General features: G+C 48.3%; 3 protein-coding genes across 4 annotated transcripts; all 3 read left to right on the top strand.

Annotated features, from left to right (window-relative positions):
* Positions 1 to 12,756: 12,756 nt before the first annotated feature.
* On the top strand, positions 12,757 to 14,855 carry LOC112892083. The gene is made up of 2 exons (XM_025959158.1): positions 12,757 to 13,219; positions 14,317 to 14,855. The coding sequence occupies exon 1, from the start codon at positions 12,834 to 12,836 to the stop codon at positions 13,194 to 13,196; it is 363 nt and encodes a 120-aa protein (XP_025814943.1). The 5' UTR covers positions 12,757 to 12,833; the 3' UTR covers positions 13,197 to 13,219; positions 14,317 to 14,855.
* A 241-nt stretch (positions 14,856 to 15,096) lies between these two features.
* Positions 15,097 to 17,168, top strand: LOC112892084 (40S ribosomal protein S15a-5-like). The gene is made up of 3 exons (XM_025959159.1): positions 15,097 to 15,408; positions 16,129 to 16,289; positions 16,781 to 17,168. The coding sequence occupies exons 1-3, from the start codon at positions 15,279 to 15,281 to the stop codon at positions 16,877 to 16,879; spliced, it is 390 nt and encodes a 129-aa protein (XP_025814944.1). The 5' UTR covers positions 15,097 to 15,278; the 3' UTR covers positions 16,880 to 17,168.
* A 387-nt stretch (positions 17,169 to 17,555) lies between these two features.
* On the top strand, positions 17,556 to 19,704 carry LOC112892082 (probable 2-carboxy-D-arabinitol-1-phosphatase). 2 transcript variants are annotated; one of them, XR_003228661.1, is made up of 7 exons: positions 17,556 to 17,716; positions 18,096 to 18,304; positions 18,486 to 18,605; positions 18,695 to 18,794; positions 18,888 to 19,027; positions 19,106 to 19,198; positions 19,344 to 19,704. XR_003228661.1 is itself a non-coding variant. In XM_025959157.1 (7 exons), exons 1-7 carry the CDS (start codon positions 17,611 to 17,613, stop codon positions 19,468 to 19,470), a joined length of 882 nt encoding a protein of 293 aa, XP_025814942.1. In that variant the 5' UTR covers positions 17,556 to 17,610; the 3' UTR covers positions 19,471 to 19,704. The 2 variants fall into 2 exon arrangements, 1 of the variants encoding a protein (XP_025814942.1); XM_025959157.1 differs by having other exon boundaries at positions 19,119 to 19,198.
* Positions 19,705 to 22,303: the final 2,599 nt, after the last annotated feature.

The raw sequence follows: 22,303 nt of genomic DNA, 5'->3' as shown, positions 1-22,303 counted from the left end.
AGGAAGGACACGAAGATTTAGAGTGGTTCGGGCCGTCGAAGCGTAACACCCTACGTCCACTTGGGAGTTGTATTGGCTGCGTGAGCCTGAATGGAAAGCAACATAAGCTTGTGTGTCTGAGCCTTGGATGGCGGAACCTGCATCTAACGAGTGCACTCTCCCTTTTATAGTCCAAGGGGAGTGCTTACACTGAGCGGGACCCCGACAGATGGGCCCGGCCAACAGGAGCTGTTCTATGGGAGATGTGAAGATCTTCATCTCCAGCTCCTCTCCGTAGTCTTCTCGATCGAGAAGTTGATGTGCGTATCTTTAACCAGGATATGGCCGTGTACAACTTTGTCTTGTACAGTGTCCGGCGTCAGCGCTGCATAACAGTGAAGCCGTGCTGTCACTGTTAGGATGGGACCTCCCGTCAGGCGGTGAAGCAGCGCTGACCCGTTGCGCGTGCACTGTTACAGCGCACGCCTTGGCTTTGCCTATTACAGACTATCATCACGCGCGCAGCGCCGTGACGGGACTGTACACAGTCCACGCACTGTGTACGGTGATACGACGCGCCGCCTTCAGATCAGGCAGGCTTATCGTGGTGTTAGTCTACCTGCCCCGTGTGTCAGTGGCAGGCCGCTCTTTTTGACTTGGGCGCGCCCGGCCCAGCTACCGCATTGAATGCTGGTAGGTGGGTTGGAGACCCGCGAAGGGCTTTCAGCCGCAGGCACGTGGCAGGGCCAGCCCCGCTCCCTCTATAGGACGGCACATGGCGGCACCGGTCCCCTTCCCCGGGGGAAAGGGGGTCCGGGCCCTCCGAGACCGGTTGTAGCAGTCTGGCCCGTGATGGTCCGGCCATCACACGTAGCGGCCCCGGACCCCCTGGGGAGTCCGGGTCCGCGGGGGCAACCCGTGAGCCCTCCTGCCCTCCAGAGCGCGCAGAGGCCCCGGACCTCCTAGGGCTCCGGGAGGGTCCGGAGACCATGGTCCCAGCTGTCAGGCCCGGGTAATGTGCCTCGTCACCCAGAAGGCGAGGGGGAGATTATGGATTATGAGACGCCAAGGGCCTGGACACCCTAGCAGGAGTTACCCCTGTCTGTATGTACCGACAGTGCTCATGCAATACGCGCGCGCGATTGCAGATGCCGAGCCGGGCCAGGTACCTGGGTGGAGCTGGGGATCGGCAGTGCTTGCTGCAACGTACCGAGGCCTTTGCCACGCCTGTTTGAAGATGGAGAGGACCGTCGTCATCACAGCCTGCCCACTTCTGCTGCAGCTATGGTCGTACGAGCGATTCGTCATAGCACGCCCCTAATCAGCGAGGAGCCTTATCCGCCCGAGATGTATGGGATGTGGGATGAGGATAGCCCCACGATGGGTTCGCTTTGGACCGATCGACGGGTAAGCTCTTTAATTTACTGTTGTACATTTCTGTATATGTAAAGTACCGATGCAGTTTCGTAATTTTGCAGATGAGCTGGGCACATCGGCAGGTCCGAAAAGCATACCCGCAGTTCGTGTCCGAATTTGATCGGATGCGGCCACAGGATGTCATCTGGACCCCGTACACCGCTGCGGCTATCCAGACATGTGCGCCGCACGGGTTGTCTTCCCTCTGCACACGTGATGAGGAGTACTGGCTCACAAAGGCGAACCTAGTGTTCGATATTCTCGTTGAGCCGTACTGCGTCGAGCAAGTGATGAGGCAGTTTGGGCAACGACAGCACTTCCCTCTCCTACCTCGAGCGTTCCAGGCCGTGCCGCGCAACGTACACGAGTAAGTTTGTGACAACTCGTTTTGTATTAATTATGTAATTGTTATCATAAAGTAATGTTGTCTTTCAAATGTTTGCAACAGATATTCGCGCAGGGGATATCATGCCAACGAGGTCAACTGGGTCGTCAAGCTGCAAGAGTACGTAGAAGGGTGGCTTGACGCACGTGACGATGTGTGGGACGAGCCGCAGCCACACACGGAGGCGTCATACCGCGCATACCTCCGCTGGTACCTCCCTCGCACGCGTCCGTACATCACTCTTTCACGTATTGATGATGCGGAGCATCAGCACCAGCCGACCATCTCGGACACGTATCCCTCATACCGTGATCACGCGCAGCGTGGCGCGGTACGTCTTTCGCAACTTGACTTATTAAATCTTTTTTTACAAAAGATAGATAACAATATTACTCTACTTCCCATTACGTATGCAAATCGATCTGATCAACTTTGCGGAGGTCGAAGCTTCATCTCAGATCACGTTGCTTGAACGTGGAGTACGTGTGCCGGAGGCACAGTACAAAGACAGCTTGCGTTACGTGCACTTACGTGTCGCGGCAGAGACGACGTGGGGGCCTCCAGTTCATCTCATGCGTCCGCCCACGTGTACACAGCTGGCCCGTCGACCTCTGCAGCACCGCACGCAGCGTCCAGCGGTACTGCCGCTAGTTCAAGCTGTAAGTCCTTTATAATTGCTATTTCGATCACCTTTGATTTACACGACTAATTTCTTTTGTTTTTATAGTCATGCACTCGACGGCAATGGGACCTCCTCCTTCAAGAATGGAGCCTGAGATGTTTGGCGCCTATGCTCCAGGAATGTCTCTCCCGTCGGGTTCGATGCCAGCTGCACCAGCTGCACCATACTCTCAGGGCTATGCTCAGCATGCATGGTCGACGGGAGCTCCTGCATACGGTGGTCCATTCGGTGTGCCGGACTGGGACAACTGGGAGGGCGGCTCCGCCACTTGGTCGGAGTTGGTGGGCGGCGGCGCTGAGCCTGACATCATTGGTCCCTCCCAGACGTATGACGCTCCAGGTGCACAGTCCCAGGATGACCCTTTCACGCCTGCACCTCCTCCGCCTCGTCCTCACCGTGCTCCAGATGCATTTACGTACTCGGAGGACCACATACGCCGACGGGCTAGGACTATGGGGGGAGGACCAAGAGAGCGCGAGGTCCGGAACAGGCGGGGTAGATACTCCTCATTCGGTGGACTTTTTGTGACAGTTCAATTACTTGTAAGCTAGGCATAATTACATGTTTGTGTGTGTTTAAGTAAGTTTTTAAAAATTTAAATGCACATAAAAAGGGTATTTTTATAATTACAGAAGAACCTAGGGTTGTTTTTGCAAAATGTAATTGGATAGGAATTAACTTCAAAATAAGTGAAGGGTGGTTTCGCAAAAATGTTTTTCTTACTTTATCCCCTGTAAAATATATATTTATCCAAAAGTTTCATTTGGAATGTATGTGTTAAATTGTGTAAAAATTTGGGTAAAGTTGTGGAAATAAGGGTATTTATGTAATTTTATAAAAGTACAAGTCCTTTTATGCAAGTAGTTGAATTACAAAAGTAACTCTAAAAGTTACTCAGGGCTAAAGTGTAAAGGTGCAAGCCATCATGACATGTCTATCCAATCATTATGACGTGTCTATCCCGTCATCATGACGTGTCATAAATGCTTGCATTTAGGTCCTAAATGTTGTGCAATTACACTCTGTAGGATAAAGGTAATTCAAATCCAACTTTTGTTCAAAATTTAACGTGTAAAGATATAAGCTTTGAGTTTTTGAACTTGAGCCCTAAAGCAATGTTGTAGAGTTTGAAAAACTCTCCAACTTTCGTTTTGGGCATTTCTTCAGTAGGGTTTTAGATTAATGAGAAATTTGACTTTACAGAGAGGTCCCTGTATTTTCTAAATTTACGCACAAGTCCTTGGGAAATCCCTTTTGTCCTTCTCCTCTGTTTCTCTTCTCTCCGGCGCTTTCTTTTTCCCCCACCGGCGGTGGCTCTATCTGGGAGCTTCCCCCTGCCTCCCTCCCTCTGCTCGGCTTCAGGACCGGCGGCGCAAGCGGAAGAGGAGCGGCGCGGCTCGAGCGTGCGCAGGGCGGCTCGGCGCGGCTCCAGGCGGCGCAGGGCGCTGGCGCGGGCGCTGGAGCAGAGCGCAAGCGGCGCAGGCGCGTGAGCGCGAGCGGTGCAAGCGTGCATGCGGGGGGCGCGCGGCGCGGGCGACGCCGGGCTCGGGCAGAGACGAGCGGCTAGCGGCGGCATAGACGTGGGCGAGCTCGGGCGCGGCTGCCGGAGCTGGCACGCCGGGCCGAGGAGGTCGGAGCGCATGGAGGACAGGCGCAGCTGCAGGAGCTCGGACGCCGGCGCGAGGAGGTTGGACAGCGCGGAGGACGGGAGCGACCGCAGCACGTGACGCTGGCGGCGCTGGAGCGAGCGCGGGTCCGGCAACTGGAGGAGGAGGAGTAGGTGTGCAGGGCGACGGCGTGCAGGACGACGGTGTGCAGGGCGGTCACGCGCGGTGCGAGAGGAGCTGCAGTGCGGCGGCTGCGGGCGGATCCGCACGGGAGCAGTGGAGCCGCGCGTGGAGAACGTCGGAGGCCATCGAGGAGAAGGTAGCGGACGAGGTCAGGCGGCACTGCGAACTGTTCGTGGAGGACATGGAGGTGGCCTGATGCGAGCAGACCACGGCCCTCGCGAAGGCAGAGAGGGCGAGTATGGCGCGGCAAGCTCGAAAGGAGCAGCGGCAAGGCGGTCAGGGCAGAAGCAACATGGCGCGGATTCGACGCGCAGCGCAAGACCGGCGGTGGTGGTAGGCCGGTCCTGATGGCGTCACAGCAGGTGGAAGGGCGGCGGAGTTGCAGGACCCGGAGGTCCGGACGGATTTGGACTAGCGCGTCCGCGGGTGCGAGCGGGAGTGTTCTACCGGTGGTAGGCCGGTCCTGATGGCGTCACAGCAGGTGGAAGGGCGGCGGAGTTGCAGGACCCGGAGGTCCGGACGGATTTGGACTAGCGCGTCCGCGGGTGCGAGCGGGAGTGTTCTACCGGTGGCCGGCTCGGCTCGATTCCGCAGGCGAGTGCGCGTGCAAGGCAACAGGCCACGCGCGAGCAGGTTAAGGGCCAGTGGTGTGAGAGCAGAACGGGAACAGCGCGCAGGAGATGCGACCTGGCGCGGCGGTCCTGCAGGAGGCTACGAGGGTGTGCCGGCCTTATTTCAGTAGCACACGTGCGTGAGCAGAGGAAGCTCAGCCCGTGAGCAGGAGAACCCTGAGGTTCGCGAAGGAGTCGGCATAGCGAACCAATATGGCTCCATCGTCTCCTCCCATAAGTCCACGACGTCCAGCAGCTCCTATTCCTCGTCGATCGCCCAAGCAAAACCACAACACCTCAAGAAAGCTCGTGAAACCCCCATCGAGCCTCTTCGATCCCTGTATGCCGAAACATCGTCGCCGTGGCAAAGCCAACCGCTATCACCACGGGTCATCGCGGAGACTACCCCTCCGGCCATCCTCCACCCCCTACAACTTTTCCCCTGGCAAGCTTCTTCGTTACTCGCTGAACCTTTTCAGTCCCACCTCACCGTCCGTCCCACACCGGAACCTCATCACTGTCGAGCTCTTCTCACTGCCGATTCTGTTCACCGCGGGAATTCACTTTCCGCCCGTTCTCATCCACAACCAAGGCTACCCCAAGGTTTGCCCTGACCCACTGAATCTTCCTAGCACCGGCAACCCCTTTGCCGGAACATCGTCGTTATCTTCCTATTCTCTGTTTTCCCCGACCAGGGACTTAATTGCTTTGATTTAAAAAGTTCTAAGGTATCTCTGTAAAATTTCCAGAACCTTCTTTATTTTAAATCAGTGAACTTCTACATTCCATAGAATTTTGTAAGAAATTTATAAAAATACAAAATCAGTTTTGTTTGAATCCTTAGATCAAAATCTACAAGTTTTATGTTGTGATCTTGAGATGAAAGTCTTTGATTTGTGGTCTAGGTTAAATATTAGGAAATGAGTGCTTTATTTGTACCTTATGTTATATGCATGTGTTGTAGCTGAAAGGTAAATCATAGGATGTATGTCTCAAGTGGAGATGTATGATATGTAGTTAATCCTTTCACACGAGTGCTCATATCCCTGCCATCAAGACTTTGTCCTTGTTTTGTTTGCCGTTTCCTTAAGGTCCTTTTCGTATAAGGATTTTTGTTAGTTCGTGTGTATCTGCTGCTTAGCTAATACATCTCTGCAGCTATGCTTCAGCGTCGGCTATCAGCTCAGCCGCTAAGCATCCGTTTTCATTGAGTCTATGATGTTTCTGTGTAACAGCTGTCAGCCGATGCACTTCTTTTGATATGCTTCTACCATCGGTTGGTTAGCTGATGCGGTTGTTATCTTTCTAATATCAGCTACTGCCGATACAATTCTTTTGTTCTGTCCTACATCGACTGCACATAGTCGATGTATCAGAGATGCACACACGGTCTTAGGGTTCTTGCTATCGGCTGATCTAAGCTGATTCTAGTTGTTTTCCATATCGGTCAAATATGACCAATCAATCTTTAGTATCCATCCTTATCCACACACTTCTGTCAGCCGATTTATCGGCTGAGAAATCGGCTATATATCTATCGATCACATATCCTCAACCACACTCCAATCGGCTGCACATCTGTAGAACATATCCTCATCGGCACAAACCTATCAGCCACATCCTCTTTAGTCTAATTCTGCACTTGTGGTCTCATCAGCCTAGTGTGATATTAGTGTTCTGTTCCATCTAGTTCTTGTAACAGGTCTAACTTAGATAACCCCATCGGCTGTACGTCACTCAATTGTTGTGCTGACGTAATCAAGCCGATACAACCGCACCTAGTTACCTAGGATAACACTTAAGCACATCTCAATTAAGACACAACTGCTTTAGGAATCACCCCTCTGCTAAAGTAATCGATGCTTTCATCGATCAATTAGGAACCCGGTTGAAGCGCCCCGACCCAGAGGATCGGTGCTAATAATGTATTGATATACCAGAAAACAGTCTCTGGTACAATACATCACATAGGTGGAACCAAAGTCATACAAGCTTTATTTTTACACAGTTCATCACGAAGATTACAATCACTAGGAACACGATCACAATCATTATATCGGCACTAAGCTGATCTTCACACGTCATCGGCACTACCGCTAGACTATGGCTCCACGAACACAGACTTGGGTGCGGGCACGGACTACTCGACGTCTTCTGGCACGTAGTCAGGATCTTCTGGAAAACATATCAGCAACAGGGGTGAGTACAAAAGTACTCAGCAAGTCCCACCTCGCCCTACGGGAGGGGGTTAAAGCAGATAAGCAATGCAATGATCAAGTAGCTAAATAATGCAATGACAGATGCAACAAGAGGGTGACAATTAACAAGCATTCCGGGTTTATCTCATCAATGACCATCACATAACAGGGCTAGAATAGGCTGGATAGACACCTTGTTGTTATGTCCACACCGTAACCTGTCCTTACCGAGGACACGGCCATTCGAATGGATTTGTACACTCTGCAGAGGTAGCACGCTGTACCCACACGCACGATACTGCCCGAGGCAATATCGACATAGCCGACACCCAGCCATGGCATAACCTCGCCTAGCCGCCCACATACCCTCGGGTCCTGACCACTCTCGGTCTCCACCCATAAATACATCCACCTCGGACGACTACCAGGTTAGCCAGTGGGATTAGGCTAAGCCCGTCCCATTCCGGAACGCGTGGTCGCACTGAACATAGGTTAGGTGAGATGACAAAACAACTCGGCCCTTAGGTTTCACCAGGGCAGTGACCATTCCTAACATCACAACCCCGAGCCTGCCACCACGGCAGCGCTCGAACGTAAGTCTACCACCACGGTAGCGCTTACACATCCACTGTCCCACACTGCCCCGGTTGACATCTCATCTCTACCACCACGGTAGCGCTTACACATCCACTGTCCCACACTGCCCCGGTTGACATCTCATCTCATATCAGGTTCAACTCAACGTATCCAAGGTCAATAGGCAATCATCATGCAAGACATCATAACAACATGCAATCAAGGCAGTAACTAGGTTCAGCTCAATCACTCGGTAATTATCAGCAGCACATGCAATGACCTATACTAAGGCTGTAACGGGTAGTTCCTCACAATAGGTGCAATATGATCAAGCAGGGGTCGATGAGACTTGCCTTTGCTGGCGTAAGTGTCCTCTGCGTCGAACTCCGGGTCGTTCGGTTCCTCGGGTTCTCCTTCGCGTACGGGGTTCTGATTTTGATTCGTGATCACGCAAACAAACCACATACACATACAAGCAAACATCAGCACATCATACAAATATTGGTTTCCTTTGATAGGTTTTGATTTTATATGAATTTAGGAAGAAGAATCGGATCAATCGGAGCTAGGACGAATGAGATATGGTCTAAATAGTACAGTGGGTTTGGTAATTACGGGAATAAAGAGGAAATGTGTTAATATGGGTCTGCTTCACGTGAGTGGGCTTCTGTGGGCTTGGTCTCATTTTCTGGTTAGCCCTGCTATGAAGCACACAGGCTGATTTATTCAGTTGTGGAGGTTCCCATTACTCTTGGCCCATTACGTGAGGTCACTTGCCTCATCACGGACCAGGGAAAGGATAGACTGTTCTTTCTTCTTCTCTGTTACTGTCCGCCATTGGAGAGCTCGTGTGAGCTCTGGCCGGCGTAGGGGAAGGGGAAGGGGATGGCCAGGGAGCAGGGGAAACAGATACTTGGTTCACAGCTTGCTCATTTGAGGCGTCAGCTCGGGGAATGGCCATGGGGAACTGCTGCTGCGTCGGGGAGCTACGGCCATGGAGGCAGGAGCTCAACGTGGCCTCGGGAAGACGATGGGCAGTGATTCAACAGAGGGGATGGGTAGAGGAGGGGCTGCGGGTGCTCACCTTGCTCTCGGCTGGCTCGGAATCCCTCCCTGCTGCAGATCGACGGAGGGGACGAGTTGGGGATTGGGAAGAACGAAGAAGCTCAAGCTCGATTAATGGCAGCTGGTTGGGGAGATGGTGGTCGAATAGGGTAGGGGTGCTCGAGAGGCCACGGGCTCTTCTTAAATCGAGGGAGAAAGGCGGTGCTTCACAGGGAAAAATCTCGCCGGTAAACGAGGCTGCTGTGCGCGCGTGCTTGAACACAGTCTGAGTGTGGACTCGCTCGAAGCGGCGCTGCCTGACGGGTCGTATCGCGGCCGGCGGACGGAGCTCGGGATGGGTCCGACTGGTTCAGCGGTGATTGCAGTTGAGGCTTGGTCTCGGGGCGCCCGCGGCTATCGATTTTTTGCCAGTAAAAATCTTTACTGCGGCTGCTGTGCGCGCGAACGCACACACAGTGCGAGCGCGGACTCGCTCACCCACAATTCTAACTGAGCTGCTCAACGGGCCACGACATGGTTAGCAGGGCGGTAAGTCCCTACGGCGTGCAGAGATACTGGTGACCATTCACCGGAGTAAAGGTTGCGCACTGGTGATCGTTTACCGTAGTAAAGCCTGCGTACGGCTGCTTCCGGAGGCTTCGGCGCGTGCGTGACTTTGGTGAGGTGCGCGGCTGCCGAGGCTGTCGGTCTCGCCGTCGCGGCGTGCGTAAAAGCAGAGGAAGGACAGGCAAATTTGCCGGAATATCACGCAAAGCTAGCAAGCGTGTTGCGACACTTCGCAGGTTTCACGGTGGCTGGGATGAAGTATGTTGTACGGTGGGTTCGGAAGAATTCCGCGAGAAGGAATGGCAAGCTCTGGTGACACTTCTGTAGTGAGGAGGAAGAATAGGAAATTTATAGGGTTACGTTAGGAAGAAATTTTGTTAGATTCCCAATTTACTCCAAAGGGTATCGACACGGGTCGGTTGTGTGTCGACACGGAAGAGCATGACAGACATGTTATTTATTTATTTTTTTATTTTGGGGTGAGGACAGAGTGAGAGAAAATTTTAACTAACTCATATGATTCCTGTATTTGGAGTACTTTTATTTGATTAAATTGGTTATTTAATATTAAACAGCAGTTTAAGCAAGGACAAAAATCGGGATGTTACACCGGTGCACCTATCAATCGGTTACACAGGCCAAAGTACACAACCCTAGATCAGCAAGATAGCATAGTAAACACGCCTCTGTTAGGCACGACCAAAGCACATCAATCGGCTAAACCTGATGCATCCTCATCGGTTAAGGCCAAGACCAATACACCAACCAATTAGATAGACCAAAGACATGCTGATAATCCAATCGGCAAGATCCTTCCTTTTTCTGTACTTGAAGTACTGTACCTTCAACGTTCCTCTCCATATCAGCCGATTTGACCTCAGGTGAACCCAAATTGGCTAATCTTTTCTACTCATATACCGAGATCGCTCCTGCCAATTTCTCTTCCAAACAGAAATCAGCAGATTTCCTAAAACTGTGTAGATAGCTCACTCCTTTGCTAAGTCTATCAGCTGAACCCTGTTGTTTCCAATCGACTTTGTTGTAATGTTCAACAAATAGCCGATTTTAATTAGTCGTCCACTTAAAGCTCTGTCTAAGTTTAGTTCAGATCTTTTTAGGTTGTTATATGAGTAATATATTAAACGAGTGTTGGATTGCAACTTTATCGTGAATTAAGATAGTTTTATGTGCACACTTTGAATGTAATGTTGCATTGCATGTAGATACGACTACTTCCGCAAACGGTACCTACAAGATCTCCCAGGAGTCTGGGGAGGATATTTCTGAAGACCAAGGGAACGTCACCAAGGGATTATCTGAAGGCCCGAACCAAAGTTCGGAAGATCTTAACTTTACTGACTCCAGCCCCACCAATAAAGGCAAACCCCGGTGCATAACCCAGTATTTCCAATTGCTACATTATGCAATCTTATACTTATATATTCTATCTTGCATTAAGTCTAGGAATTGAAATGGAACCCTAGATGCATGAATTCTAGGAACCAATGTAATGTACTTGAGTCCTTATCGCATAGATGCTCTGCTAATAGGACCGGTAGAAGTCGGGTGATTTCCTGTCGCTCGCGAGATATAGGACTTAAGTGTTTATCATTCTGCAATTACTATAAGGATCATGGACGGGGTCATGTGCAGTAACATGATCTGGAAGTTTACCCCGTCTATGTTGATAAAAGTTGATAAGATCGCAGTGTGTGGTAGTGGTGGCTAAGCGTTTGAAAGTACTAGCCACATGCCGCGAAATATGGTAAGCGGTAAGCCTAGTACCTGAATGGCCCGGCAAATGGACATGTCTCCACCACTCGATCTTTATTTTATGTTCACATGCACCGACATGTGGGAGTACGTTCTGCAAGGCAGACAGGAATACGGGATCATATAGTCGCGCTACGGACGTATGTCCTGCATAATTGGTGTGCGTACGGTCCTGCAGTCGCTTGTGGTGGCCCTGATCCACAACCCGGAATATGAGGGAAATGGTTGCTTCGGAACGATCGTTGGATGTTCCAAGCGTGTGAGTTAGGTTTACCCTTGCAAGGTTGAATTCGATTCAGAATTGTCCGCTTCTCACGAAGATTGAGACTGCTTGATCCCTTTACCACATAGAGTAACAAGAGCAACTACATGGTTATCAAAGATGATGTTTGACCAAAAATTATACCATGCTTGCTTAGTATAGGTGCTAACCTAGAATGGAAAATTAACTAGAATATAAAAGCTAAAATTTAAAAATAGATCATACTCTTTGTTGCTTTTCAGCTGAAAATAAACCAGAGCCTTTACAATGCCTTCATGAATCTAGTTATGAGCTAAAATATACCCAATTCCGGGTAAGCCTTACTGAGTATTAGTATACTCAGTCTTGGTAGTATGTTTTTCAGGTAAAGTCTTGGAAGACCCTACTCTTCCCCTGTCTTGGCTCTGTGCTCTTCCAAATGGTTGGTTCGTAGAATGGGATCCGTTCCCGGCCAACACTGATGATACCGAGTAATGTCGTGCCCGGGCTTAGCATGACATCCATCTTGTCGACGTGTTGTAAATCATCGCGTATGTTTTCCGCTGCCAAAAACCATGACTTTAACAGTTTATAATAATTTTTCTGATTTGGAACTTCGTGCTGCTTTTGGAAACTCTTGTAATGTAATTCTCTGTGATGTAAAATATGATGGTGACTGTATCTCTGGACTCACCTTCGTGTGAGGTAACTTTATTTGATCCTGTATCGGTGGTTTATCGGGACGCTACCCGACAGGCCAAAGGGTTACACCGTTCGAAGCACATTGGAGTCCTTGAGAGAGGACTTGCGTACTTGAGCCGGTGTAATTCAGGTTGGTTCTGCCACAGCTTTCATATTTAAACTGTTTTTGTATGATACTATTTTCTTTTTAATTGGTTGATGTATCGTACTATCGTAATATTTGGATTCTACTTTGCAAAACGTTATCGTTTAACCATCTTCATATGAGTTTTACATACAGCAATCTTCTTCGTAAAATTGAATTAAAATTTTATATGTGTACACAAGAGTATGGCGAATAAATATTGTATTAGAAAAAAGTATAAATTTCAAATAGTTTGTAAATCATAAATTTCAACAAAAAATAACGAAAAAAATAAGCAGGGAACATCCCGCCCACTGGCCGGGCGGGATGCCTGCCTCAGGGACCTCTTCGCAGATAAGAAACTTTCTTATTCGCGAAGAGACCCTCGAGAGGGGCCTGGAAATATTTTTGGAACATCCCGCCCGATGGATGGGCGGGATGTCCCCGGCCCCACGCCTCCCGCCCGATCAACGGGCGGGAGGCACCCATTTTCCGAATTATTCCCAACTGGCACCCCTTTTTCGAATTTTAATTTTTTTAAACCTTTTTTTAAAAAAAATTCGATGAGCGTCAGGAATGTGGAGTGGGCCAGGCCGACGTCTCAGGAATCCCCTTTCGCTCCCTCATGGGCTTGGGCACCCAGGCCCAGCACCAGCTCATTCTCATCTCAATCCTCCAATCCCCCCCTCCGATTTGTCTGAGCGAGCGCCGCCGCCGCCGCCGCCGCCGCCGGTTTGCTCCCGCCATGGACCGCGACGGCCGCCCGGGATGGCTGCCGTCGCTGGGCTTCGCCTTCCTCAGCTTCAACTGCGGGATGGCCGTCTACCGCTCCTGGCCCGACACCTCATCCGTCGCCTTCGTCGCCGTCGCCTACGTCGCCCTCATCCTCCTCTTCCGATGCCTCCACCTGCTCGAGCGCGGCCGCCACCAGGGCCAAGGGATCAAGCTCGCCGTCTGGGGACTCTCCACGCTCCTCACGCTCATGTTCTCATCCAAGGTCGCCGCCATCATGCCGCCCTGGGCGCAGCTGCTCGTATGGGCCATGGGGATCCTCACCATCGCCGCCGGGTTCTACGCCTTCTTCCTCGTACGACCGGAGGCGCCCTGACCACCATCCATCACACTCACATGGTAATTAACCCACCTATTTATAGACCCTATATCCATTCCATGCCCTTGCATCTTCCCATCAATCCCATCCACTAGTATTCGTTTTTCTGCTACTCAGGCAAAACCTGACCAAAGACTAGAGTAGTTGTTCTTTGCTACAGTATCTCTATCTCTTTGGCTTGATTCACTCCACTAGATCTGCAAACAATCAGTATTGACCGGTCCAAAGAAAAAATGTATTACACTGTCTTACATGTTATTTTCTTTTTAACTACCGACACACTATCACTAGTTTAAGCACTGCTCTGAAAGCAAACAATAATTGCTTACCAAAATTTGGGATGCAAAGACTTGTTAGTTTTGTGCTCTTGTTTGCTATCTTTCGCGTCATTGGCTACACTAGATCTGCATACAACCAGTATTGACTGGTCCAAATAAAGAGTCAGTACATCTGTTCAGACTTCATAACGAAGACCGATTATTTGTATCTGCTTGCTTGACTTAGACCCAAGAGTTCACATCGGGCTCTTGTTTGATATCTCTTGGCATGATTCACTAGGCTACATCTGCTTACAACCAATATTGACTGGTCGCAACAATTATTAGGTTGGGAATTTTGGAATTGCTGGGTCCCAAAGTATTGAGAGATGGAACCCGTGTTAACATGCAAAACACTGTTGGTAGCTAGACCATCTGGTTCGAGGGACAAGATGGAACCTATGCTAACACGATGCAGTGTGTGATAAATAATGGGGGGGTGTGAAAATATTGAAAGCTGGACGATGTAAAGAAATAAAGGAGGTGGCTTCCCTGGGTTTTAGAAGATCTGTTTGGAAAGCACAATTTTTTCCCAGCAAAGTATGCTCAAGTATAAGCAACCCCCCATTGTCCCCAGTTTTTATGGTGATACATTATTTCTGTGTTGATGTTCTGGAGAGATCATCAGGACAGGTTGTTACCCTTTTCAGAACAAGGTTGACCATCTGTAGTGCACGAGTGATGAGAAATTTCAATGAGACGAACATGTAGTACCACCTGGGCATAGCTTTACTGCAAAGAATAGTGGGAAAATACCACAAAGCTAAGTATTAACTTAATGCATCGTTGCCCTGTTGCAGGATACTTTATGAGCGAGGTTGAGCTTCCGGTTAGGTTGCCTATGCCTTTGCAGCATCTGAGAAGGGAAGAGCCCTGAAAGATAGTAGGTTACATGAACGTACTGGCAGTATCTTTGAATAAATGGAACTCTGATGTTTGAGAACATTAGTTTGTTATATTGCCCCGGAAAGTTGTGATATGGAGGGGCTAGCTGTATTTGTGTGGAAAGGTTTGCCTCTTCTGTGGGTTCGATCTTATGTCAGCAGATCTAGCCGCTTAACCAAACCGGAGAGATGTGCATGCTTGTGTCTGCTTGAACCAAGTGCTACCTGTGTGTATGTACAATGTTTGCAACAGCCACCTCGCACCAAGCACAAGGCCACAACTGACAACTGAGGTTAGAGAGAGGACTTGATGTTGGGCATTGGACGATTGAGAGCTGCTGAATGCATGTAAAAAGGAAGGCACCTTAATTTATGAAAAATAGCTCCAAGTAAGTGTTACTTGAGTTATTTGTATTTGGATGATAGATGCATGTAAACAATTTGCCTTCTAGCTATACGTAGCTACTGTCGTGTGCTGCACAATGAACACCAAGTACTAGCTGCTGAGTATGTATCTTTCGGCATCTCGATCCGATATGATTCTGCATCGATCATAAGTTCCCTTGAGGTTTGCCTCGTCAGCATTTACATGCATGGGTGCTGCTAGTACTAGCTAGAATCCTGGTGATCGACTCCATGATGGGCGGCGCGGCACCTGAGTGACCTCATGAAGGCGGCGAAGCCTGAGAGCCTGCATGGTGCGCTTTGAAGGCGGCCTGCTTGCTTCAGCCCAGCCCAAACTAACATGGGCATGGGCTTGGGGTTAATCCTCCTCGTCATCATCGGTCTACCGCCGGCGACTGCGAGCGCCATTTCTTGGGGAGGGAGGGAGAAGCGGAGAGGGCAGCGGCGCCGGCGAGGAGAGGGGAGTGTTCGCGATGGGCCGGCGGATCCTGAACGACGCTCTGCGCACGATGGTCAACGCAGACCGGCGGGGGAACGCCACGGCACTCCTCCAGCCCATCTCCGGCGTCATGGTCTCCTTCCTCAACATCATGAAGCACCGAGGTATGTTGCCAAAGCAATGTAATCAAACCCCATCTCTAGGAGGACTGGACTGCATCTATCTATTGGGTGATTTGTGAGTACATGCGGGCCGATTCAAGTCTTTATACAACAACTAGTGTGTATGCTAGAGGGGTCGGGCTGACAAGGCAAAAGGGGAACCGACCGATCCCCTCATGCTGACATCGAAATTGGATTCTTCAGTACCATGTGCTTGTCATTGCCTCATTATACATACGTAGTTAAAATTCGGTTCCAAATCAATGTCCAATGTGTGGGTTGTGCAAATGGCATTAGGGGGGCTCGGATGTTAAAGTCTATTACTGTGATCTTCCGCCAAGTTCTCTTTGACTTTTGAACAAGTGTTTTTGCCTCCCCTCATCTGTTGAAACTTGAAAGAGCTGCTTAGAGCGGTGTAGTGTGGCATGTATCCCGCTTTTCTTTTACATCACTGTCTGTTTGAGCTAGTTATACTTTCAACCACTTACAGCTGCGGCCTAATGTTGAGTTTGAACTACAAGCACAGTTGAGCTTCTTATTTATGGACAATGGATAACAAAGCTCAGCTCAACACGAAGTGACATGGACGTTGCTTCTTTCCCCCATTTTCCGAAAGCTTATGCATGTAGTTTGCAAACAATTTTTCTGAGTTTTTAACTCTTTATAGGCATTCTTTTTGCCATACTGTTTGTTCTGAAAATTTGTGCTCATGGATTTTGTCAGGTTATATCAAAAACTTCGAGGTCGTTGATCCGCATAGAGTTGGGAAAATTAATGTGGAGCTTCACGGACGTATTAAAGACTGCAAAGCTCTTACTTACAGGCAAGACCTCAGAGCTAAGGAAATAGAACAATACAGGGTTCGGATGCTCCCAACACGGCAGGTATTTTATCTACTCATATCTCTGGAGATTTACATGTCTTGATAGTTCCTTTTTTTTGTATAGCTTCCTCCACTATAGTTTCAGTTTTAGACTTTCAGTTTTGACTTGGAAAAATCGGGCAAAAACATGTAATCTTATGATTACCATACCAGACAACTAAATGATATGGTTGCCTATTATGCGTGTTGTTTCTGATACTACATGCAATGTCGTACACCCGGTAGGTGGTTTGTATATAAACCTGTCATATCCCTTGGATGGTTGTATCCTCCCAGTTTAATTTCAGATCTAGAGCATACTCCATCCAGATTTTCCTCACCTGTACCCTTGCAATGTGCAATCCAGTAGGATAGGTGTTCTTGTAAACCTCCTTATCCCTTGGATGGTTGTGTCCTCTCACTTTAGATTCAAATCTAGAGCGTACATTCCACACTTCGTTTCCATGGTATCACTAACACATTTCCTGTTTATTTGGTCCGATTTGCTTTCAGTGGGGCTATGTTGTGATTACTACTCCTAATGGTGTTCTAGATCATGAGGAAGCAATCAGGCAGAATGTGGGTGGCCAGGTCCTTGGCTATTTCCATTGAGAAGGAGCACCGTTCTCTAGTCCTGAATGAGGCAAATGGGCTGTGCCCGTCTGGCATTGTTACTCTGTTGTTATGACCGAGCCCATTCTGTTTGGATTTAGTGAGCTGTTTTGCTCTTGTTTGCTACCAACAAGAAATGCAATAACATGTCAAAAGTACGGCTCACTACACCAGGAAATTGCCTATTGTTAAACAGAAACTGTAATTTTTTCTTGAAGAAAAGTCATATTGATGCGTGTGTTTGATGAACGATGAATGACAGATGTCGCAGAAAAACTGATGTTGCTGCTGTTCTATGGTAGCTGCCAATGTGCGCTGTATGTCTATCGGCTGGGATGTTTGTTTTTTTGTTTTTTTGGTCAGGATATGAACCTGGCCACTCACTGCTTGCTGCTGAGATTTTTGCTCCTGGTAGTGGTAGGAGGAAGAATATGCCGCGGTTGTGGCGCTACTTCCGTGGCACAAATATCTCCATGAATTTGTGGTGGCCAGGCAGGGCAGCGACATGGGATGTGTTAGAGAAAAAGAAGATTTCTCATGGGTGTCATGACATGATGGTCCGGGCTGAATGCTTCATTTCTAGTTACCTCCGTTTCATCAACGATAGTCTCTCATTTTTTATTTATTTTATTTATTTTTTTATCTAGAGTTGAGAAAGAGACAGGCGTTGCTGCTAGAAGAAACCAGCAGCGCCTATCGTTGCATCCGCTGGCCGCCTGGGAGGTGAAATAATGGGCTCTGGTTCACTGCCCACGCGGCCTTCTCCGTCGGCGTTCTCGCGGCCGTTGCCCATCCCCGGCCGCGCGCGCCCTACTCGCCTCCGCAGCCTCACCACAGGTGTGTTTCTATCCCTCCCTCCCTCACTCTGTTTCACTGCCGCCGTTCCAAACGCTCTTACCATAGAAATACTACTAACTGGATTCCACTACGATGAAACCGGAACATGTTCTACGTACACTGTTGCTAAAAAGCACACCCCACACACGAAATCTTCGTGCTTTGGGGAGCTGTGAGCTGCATTTCTTCAGAATCCTTTTGGGATTTTAAGCTTCAGTCCTACTGCACTCCTTTTTTTCCTGTAAACACTAATTCCTCTGACAATATGTTTAGCCAATACTTTCTAGTACTCCAAATCAGTGTTATAACTTCAACCTAATCGGAACAGATAACTTATGTTGGTGATGCTGACAGTTGATTCTCGTTCCTGCTGTTGTAGGCAAGCTCAGGGCCTTTTCCATCAAACCAAGTCATAGTGGTCTGAGCGAAGTATCTGTACAGAGCCTTCCTGATACTGAAGTTACCGGTGCTGCTTACAGCTTCACAGGAGCAACGACATCACTTACCAACAAGATTCTAACCTCGTCCAAGAAGATTACTCTTGTTAGACATGGCTTGAGCTCATGGAATGCAGAAAGCCGTGTTCAGGTTAGTGTTACCATTTTTCATCTCCATTTCTCTGACTTTTAGTTTACTCTGGAGATGGAAATTTCTGTTTTCCAACCATTTCACCAATTCATTCAGGGTACCTTTTTATTTATCTATTCTACTGACTAGAAAAAAAATTGTGCCTTTTGTGTCCGTTCACGAAATCATTGCTTTTGTCTAGGGAAGCTCAAATCTGTCGGTGTTAACAGAAACCGGTGCCAAGCAGGCAGAGAAATGCCGTGATGCTCTTGCGAACATGAAGTTTGACGTTTGCTTCTCTAGTCCGATCTCACGAGCAAAGGTTCCAATTCCAAGTCTAGTGTATGAATGTGATTCTGAACGATATGAAGAATACGATGCCTGTGTGTAACGAGTGATATTTCTCTGCAGTCAACTGCCGAAATTATTTGGCAAGGGAAGGAAGAACCCCTTGTTTTTCTCGATTCACTGAAGGAGGCACACCTCTTCTTTTTAGAGGGCATGACCAATGGTATGTATGAATAAACCTTCTACTAGCACATTATTATTCTTATTGTCCATTTCTGCAAATTGACCGTATGTATTACGACATACTTGGAGGCAGCGGATGCTAAGGAGCAATATCCAGAGTTGTACACCAAATGGAGGGAGGACCCTGCACACTTTCATGTTAATGGCATATACCCGATCAGGGAGTTGTGGGGAACAGCAAGACAAGCGTGGGAGCAGATCTTGCTCACTCCGGTATATCTCAACCTTTCCTTTCCTTTCCTAGTTGTTTTCTTCAGGGTACGGTGTGCTCTTGTTGCCTATTGAACTCAGGGTTTTCGCACAGGGTGAAAACTTGTTGGTGGTGACGCACAAATCTATTTTGCGTGCACTCATCTGCACAGCACTAGGTCTCCCTCCTGAGAGGCAAGCCTGACCTGACCTTTTCTTTCTTTGCCTTTTTAATTCGCAGTTGATCGAAAGCCGAGATTTGTACATCGCAATTATATTTGTCAACAATCTTTACTTGTGTTTTCCTTCCCTCAAATTAAATGGCTAGCAAACAATGCAGGTTCCGTGCCATTGATGTAAACAATGGTGGCATGTGTGTCTTCACGGTCAACAGACAAGGAGAAGCTATGCTTCAAGCCCTCAATATGACCGCACACATGTACAGTGATCACACCTATCAGTACTAGTTAGTTTAAATTTCCCCACTCTGCATTGTATTATATATTTCCTGCATACCCTGCATACTACGTACACTTCCATTAGACAAGTAGTCATTCTTGAAATGATTTTGGTAAACGTGATCGATCTTAGTGCTCATAATTAAGATGTGATTGTCCATGTGAATATAAACTGAATCGTGCTAAGTCATTCAACCTGCTTTGCGGAGCTGTGAATCGCCATCTACAATGTGCTTGCTCAAATACTCCCTGAACTGAACGAGGTATTTCTGCAATTCAGATGCTGTTGGCCTAACCAAGACTGGTAAGTGTTCAGTCCTCCGAAAGACTGACATGGCTTTGTTTGGGACTCGAGAATTCCGTAGAAATTTCACTGAAACGTTACAGAAGACATAACAATTCGTGCAAGACTAGTGGAATTTCAGGGAAGTGGCAGGTATCACCACTGATGATGTCTTATTTGTTATAGTTACTAGTCCAGAAGGAGACCGTGGTGCGTATGCCCCTTCCCATTGACTAACAACATTTTTTATCAGAAAACAACAATGCAGTTGTAGCCAGAATGAGATAAGGACATCTCATCTTGTTACCCTCCAATATGTAAATCAAGGGAAGCTTATTATTAGACATTGACCAACGGACCATATCAAATACAATCAAGTGATGAAGTTGCCTAGGCAAAGTGATGCACGCTGGGGAGTTTCAGATCGCGGATAGATGCAACAAAAACCAGCTGCCCATCGATCGATCTACTGGTAACAACATAAGGGCAGATCGCATGCAGATGGGCAGCCAGTTGCCGTCCATGGTGGTAGCTAGGGTGATGACAAAACTAACAGAGATCTCTTGTGATTTGAAATGAATAAATTTCATCATCTCCCGTGATTTCCAACTGAAAAGGATTCAAGAGTTGCAGGATCGGGGCGCACTAAACTAACCGAAGAGATCAGACGGGGATATATAACTAATGATTTTTGCTTGCTGGTGGTCAGTCGTCGTTTTCCTCTGCGAACTTGTTTGCTCGGCTCAGGCACAATGCAAGGAGCAGCCGCTGGCCAAGCGGGGCGACAGCGTCAGATCCCTGATGGTCCTCTCGCACCTGGCCCGCATTCTGGAGCCCATCGCGTCGGCCGTTCATGAGCAGCGTGGCCTTGAGGATGAGGCCGCTCCGCAGGACGAGGCGCTCCAGCACCGGGAGCTTCGCGATCACCTTGTCCAAAAAGTACTTGAGGTCACCTCCAGGCTCCTGAGCGACGGCAATCGTAAGCGATAGAAGATGATCTGATCGACGACGGAGGATAACGCATGCACGTACGTACGTACCTGGCGGCGAGCTAGACCAGGAAGTGGGGGTCGGCGGGGCCGCGGTAGGACTCGCACCGTCCGGCACTGCGGTCCACGGCGGCGCGCGCCATTGCCAGCCGTTCCTCCGGCATGCCGTATCTTGTTAGTTTTTGGTCCTCGTCGACCCGTCGATGTGCCGCCACAGCACGGGGAACATTCTTTTAATAAAATTGGTCAAATGTTTGAGTTCATATAAAGCTAAAAATGGCTAGGGGTGTTTGTATTCTTGCCCCTATTTTGAAGTGAAATTGTGATTTTGCCCTTTATCATTCACAAGTCAATATAATTTTACTTCTAGTCAACGGTCAAATAAAGGAAAATGCGCAAAATCCATGGGTAAAATTGTACGGACTTGTGAAAAGTAAATGACGAAATCACAAAGTTAACAAAAAAGATAGCAAAACAAACTTAAAGCGGAGGTAAGAACATCGAAAAAGAAAATCAAATAACTATTTTGTCCGAATAGAAAGATCACATTCTTTAATCTCTTGTAGAACCGGTCATATTTCTTCAATCTTCATGCGTATTGAGCGGTTAGTCCCCTCATAATACAAAATATGTTTTTTTAGTTCAACGCCTTCACTCCTACCATAGTGTTAGGGTACATATTTCGCGCTAGAAAAGTTAGTCGGAAGCAAGAAGGAACCCAAATTATAAGATCATGCGATTTCTTCGGCCAACAGAAACATAGAAAATTTGCATAAAACATATAATGCGTGGAGTTAGTGTGATGATATAGCAAACAGTACGTCGAGATTCAATAGAATGCGACCTTCTCATTAGCAAATGTCGAGACAATCAAGTAGACATCACAACAACAAAGTAGATTCTTGTGATGCTATCAGCAGGGGCGGGCCCAGAATTTTGAACACGGGTATTCAAAACTCAAAAGGGATAAAAGATTTTTTTTTTGACAACCTAAACCGTAAGTTTTGGCATCAAATAGTACAAATTGACTAATTGTATAATATATAGAAGTACTGCCAATATATCCAGGAAGTTTCATGAATCCGACATTTTTAGATCAATAAACGAGTAGAGAGGCATAACTAAATTTTAGAACGACAAGAAACTTAAAAACAAGGAAAAAGAGCAAATCTTAATCATTCCTTTGTTTTCTTTTCGTGAAGATGCCCCTGGCTACTGTCACTATAAAGCTAGAAAACAAAACAAAACCTTGCAACCAAGGTGGACCATAACCATTAAGAACTGAATAAGCTACAAATAAGAGGAGGAGAATGAGTACTGGACAATGCATACACAAACGAACAGGATTATTCCAATCAATGTCCTGGTGCGGCGGTGCCGCTGCCGCCCCCACCAAGGCGGCCGGCCCGGGGGCGCGATCACCGGGGTGGTTCTGCAGCTGCCGGCGGCAACCACGGGGAGGGCCGCGTTCCGGTGACTGCGGTCAAGGAACAGCGCCGCCAACCGCTCCTACCCCTTCTGTACCCCATCACACATGCCCTAGACCGTCCAGAACAGATCCACAGCCCTG

The sequence above is a fragment of the Panicum hallii genome, chromosome 5 (genome assembly GCF_002211085.1).
Source record: "Panicum hallii strain FIL2 chromosome 5, PHallii_v3.1, whole genome shotgun sequence".
NCBI lineage: Eukaryota > Viridiplantae > Streptophyta > Magnoliopsida > Poales > Poaceae > Panicum > Panicum hallii.
This window is presented reverse-complemented; position numbering and strand designations above follow the sequence as displayed.

Coding starts and splice junctions, on each gene's coding strand:
- LOC112892083 (XM_025959158.1), top strand. CDS start 12,834: ATGGACCGCGACGGCCGCCCGGGATGGCTGCCGTCGCTGGGCTTCGCC.
- LOC112892082 (XM_025959157.1), top strand. CDS start 17,611: ATGGGCTCTGGTTCACTGCCCACGCGGCCTTCTCCGTCGGCGTTCTCG. Junction 18,305..18,485: donor ATGCAGAAAGCCGTGTTCAG/GTTAGTGTTACC, acceptor GCTTTTGTCTAG/GGAAGCTCAAATCTGTCGGT. Junction 18,606..18,694: donor GTCCGATCTCACGAGCAAAG/GTTCCAATTCCA, acceptor ATTTCTCTGCAG/TCAACTGCCGAAATTATTTG.
- LOC112892084 (XM_025959159.1), top strand. CDS start 15,279: ATGGGCCGGCGGATCCTGAACGACGCTCTGCGCACGATGGTCAACGCA. Junction 15,409..16,128: donor CAACATCATGAAGCACCGAG/GTATGTTGCCAA, acceptor GGATTTTGTCAG/GTTATATCAAAAACTTCGAG. Junction 16,290..16,780: donor GGATGCTCCCAACACGGCAG/GTATTTTATCTA, acceptor ATTTGCTTTCAG/TGGGGCTATGTTGTGATTAC.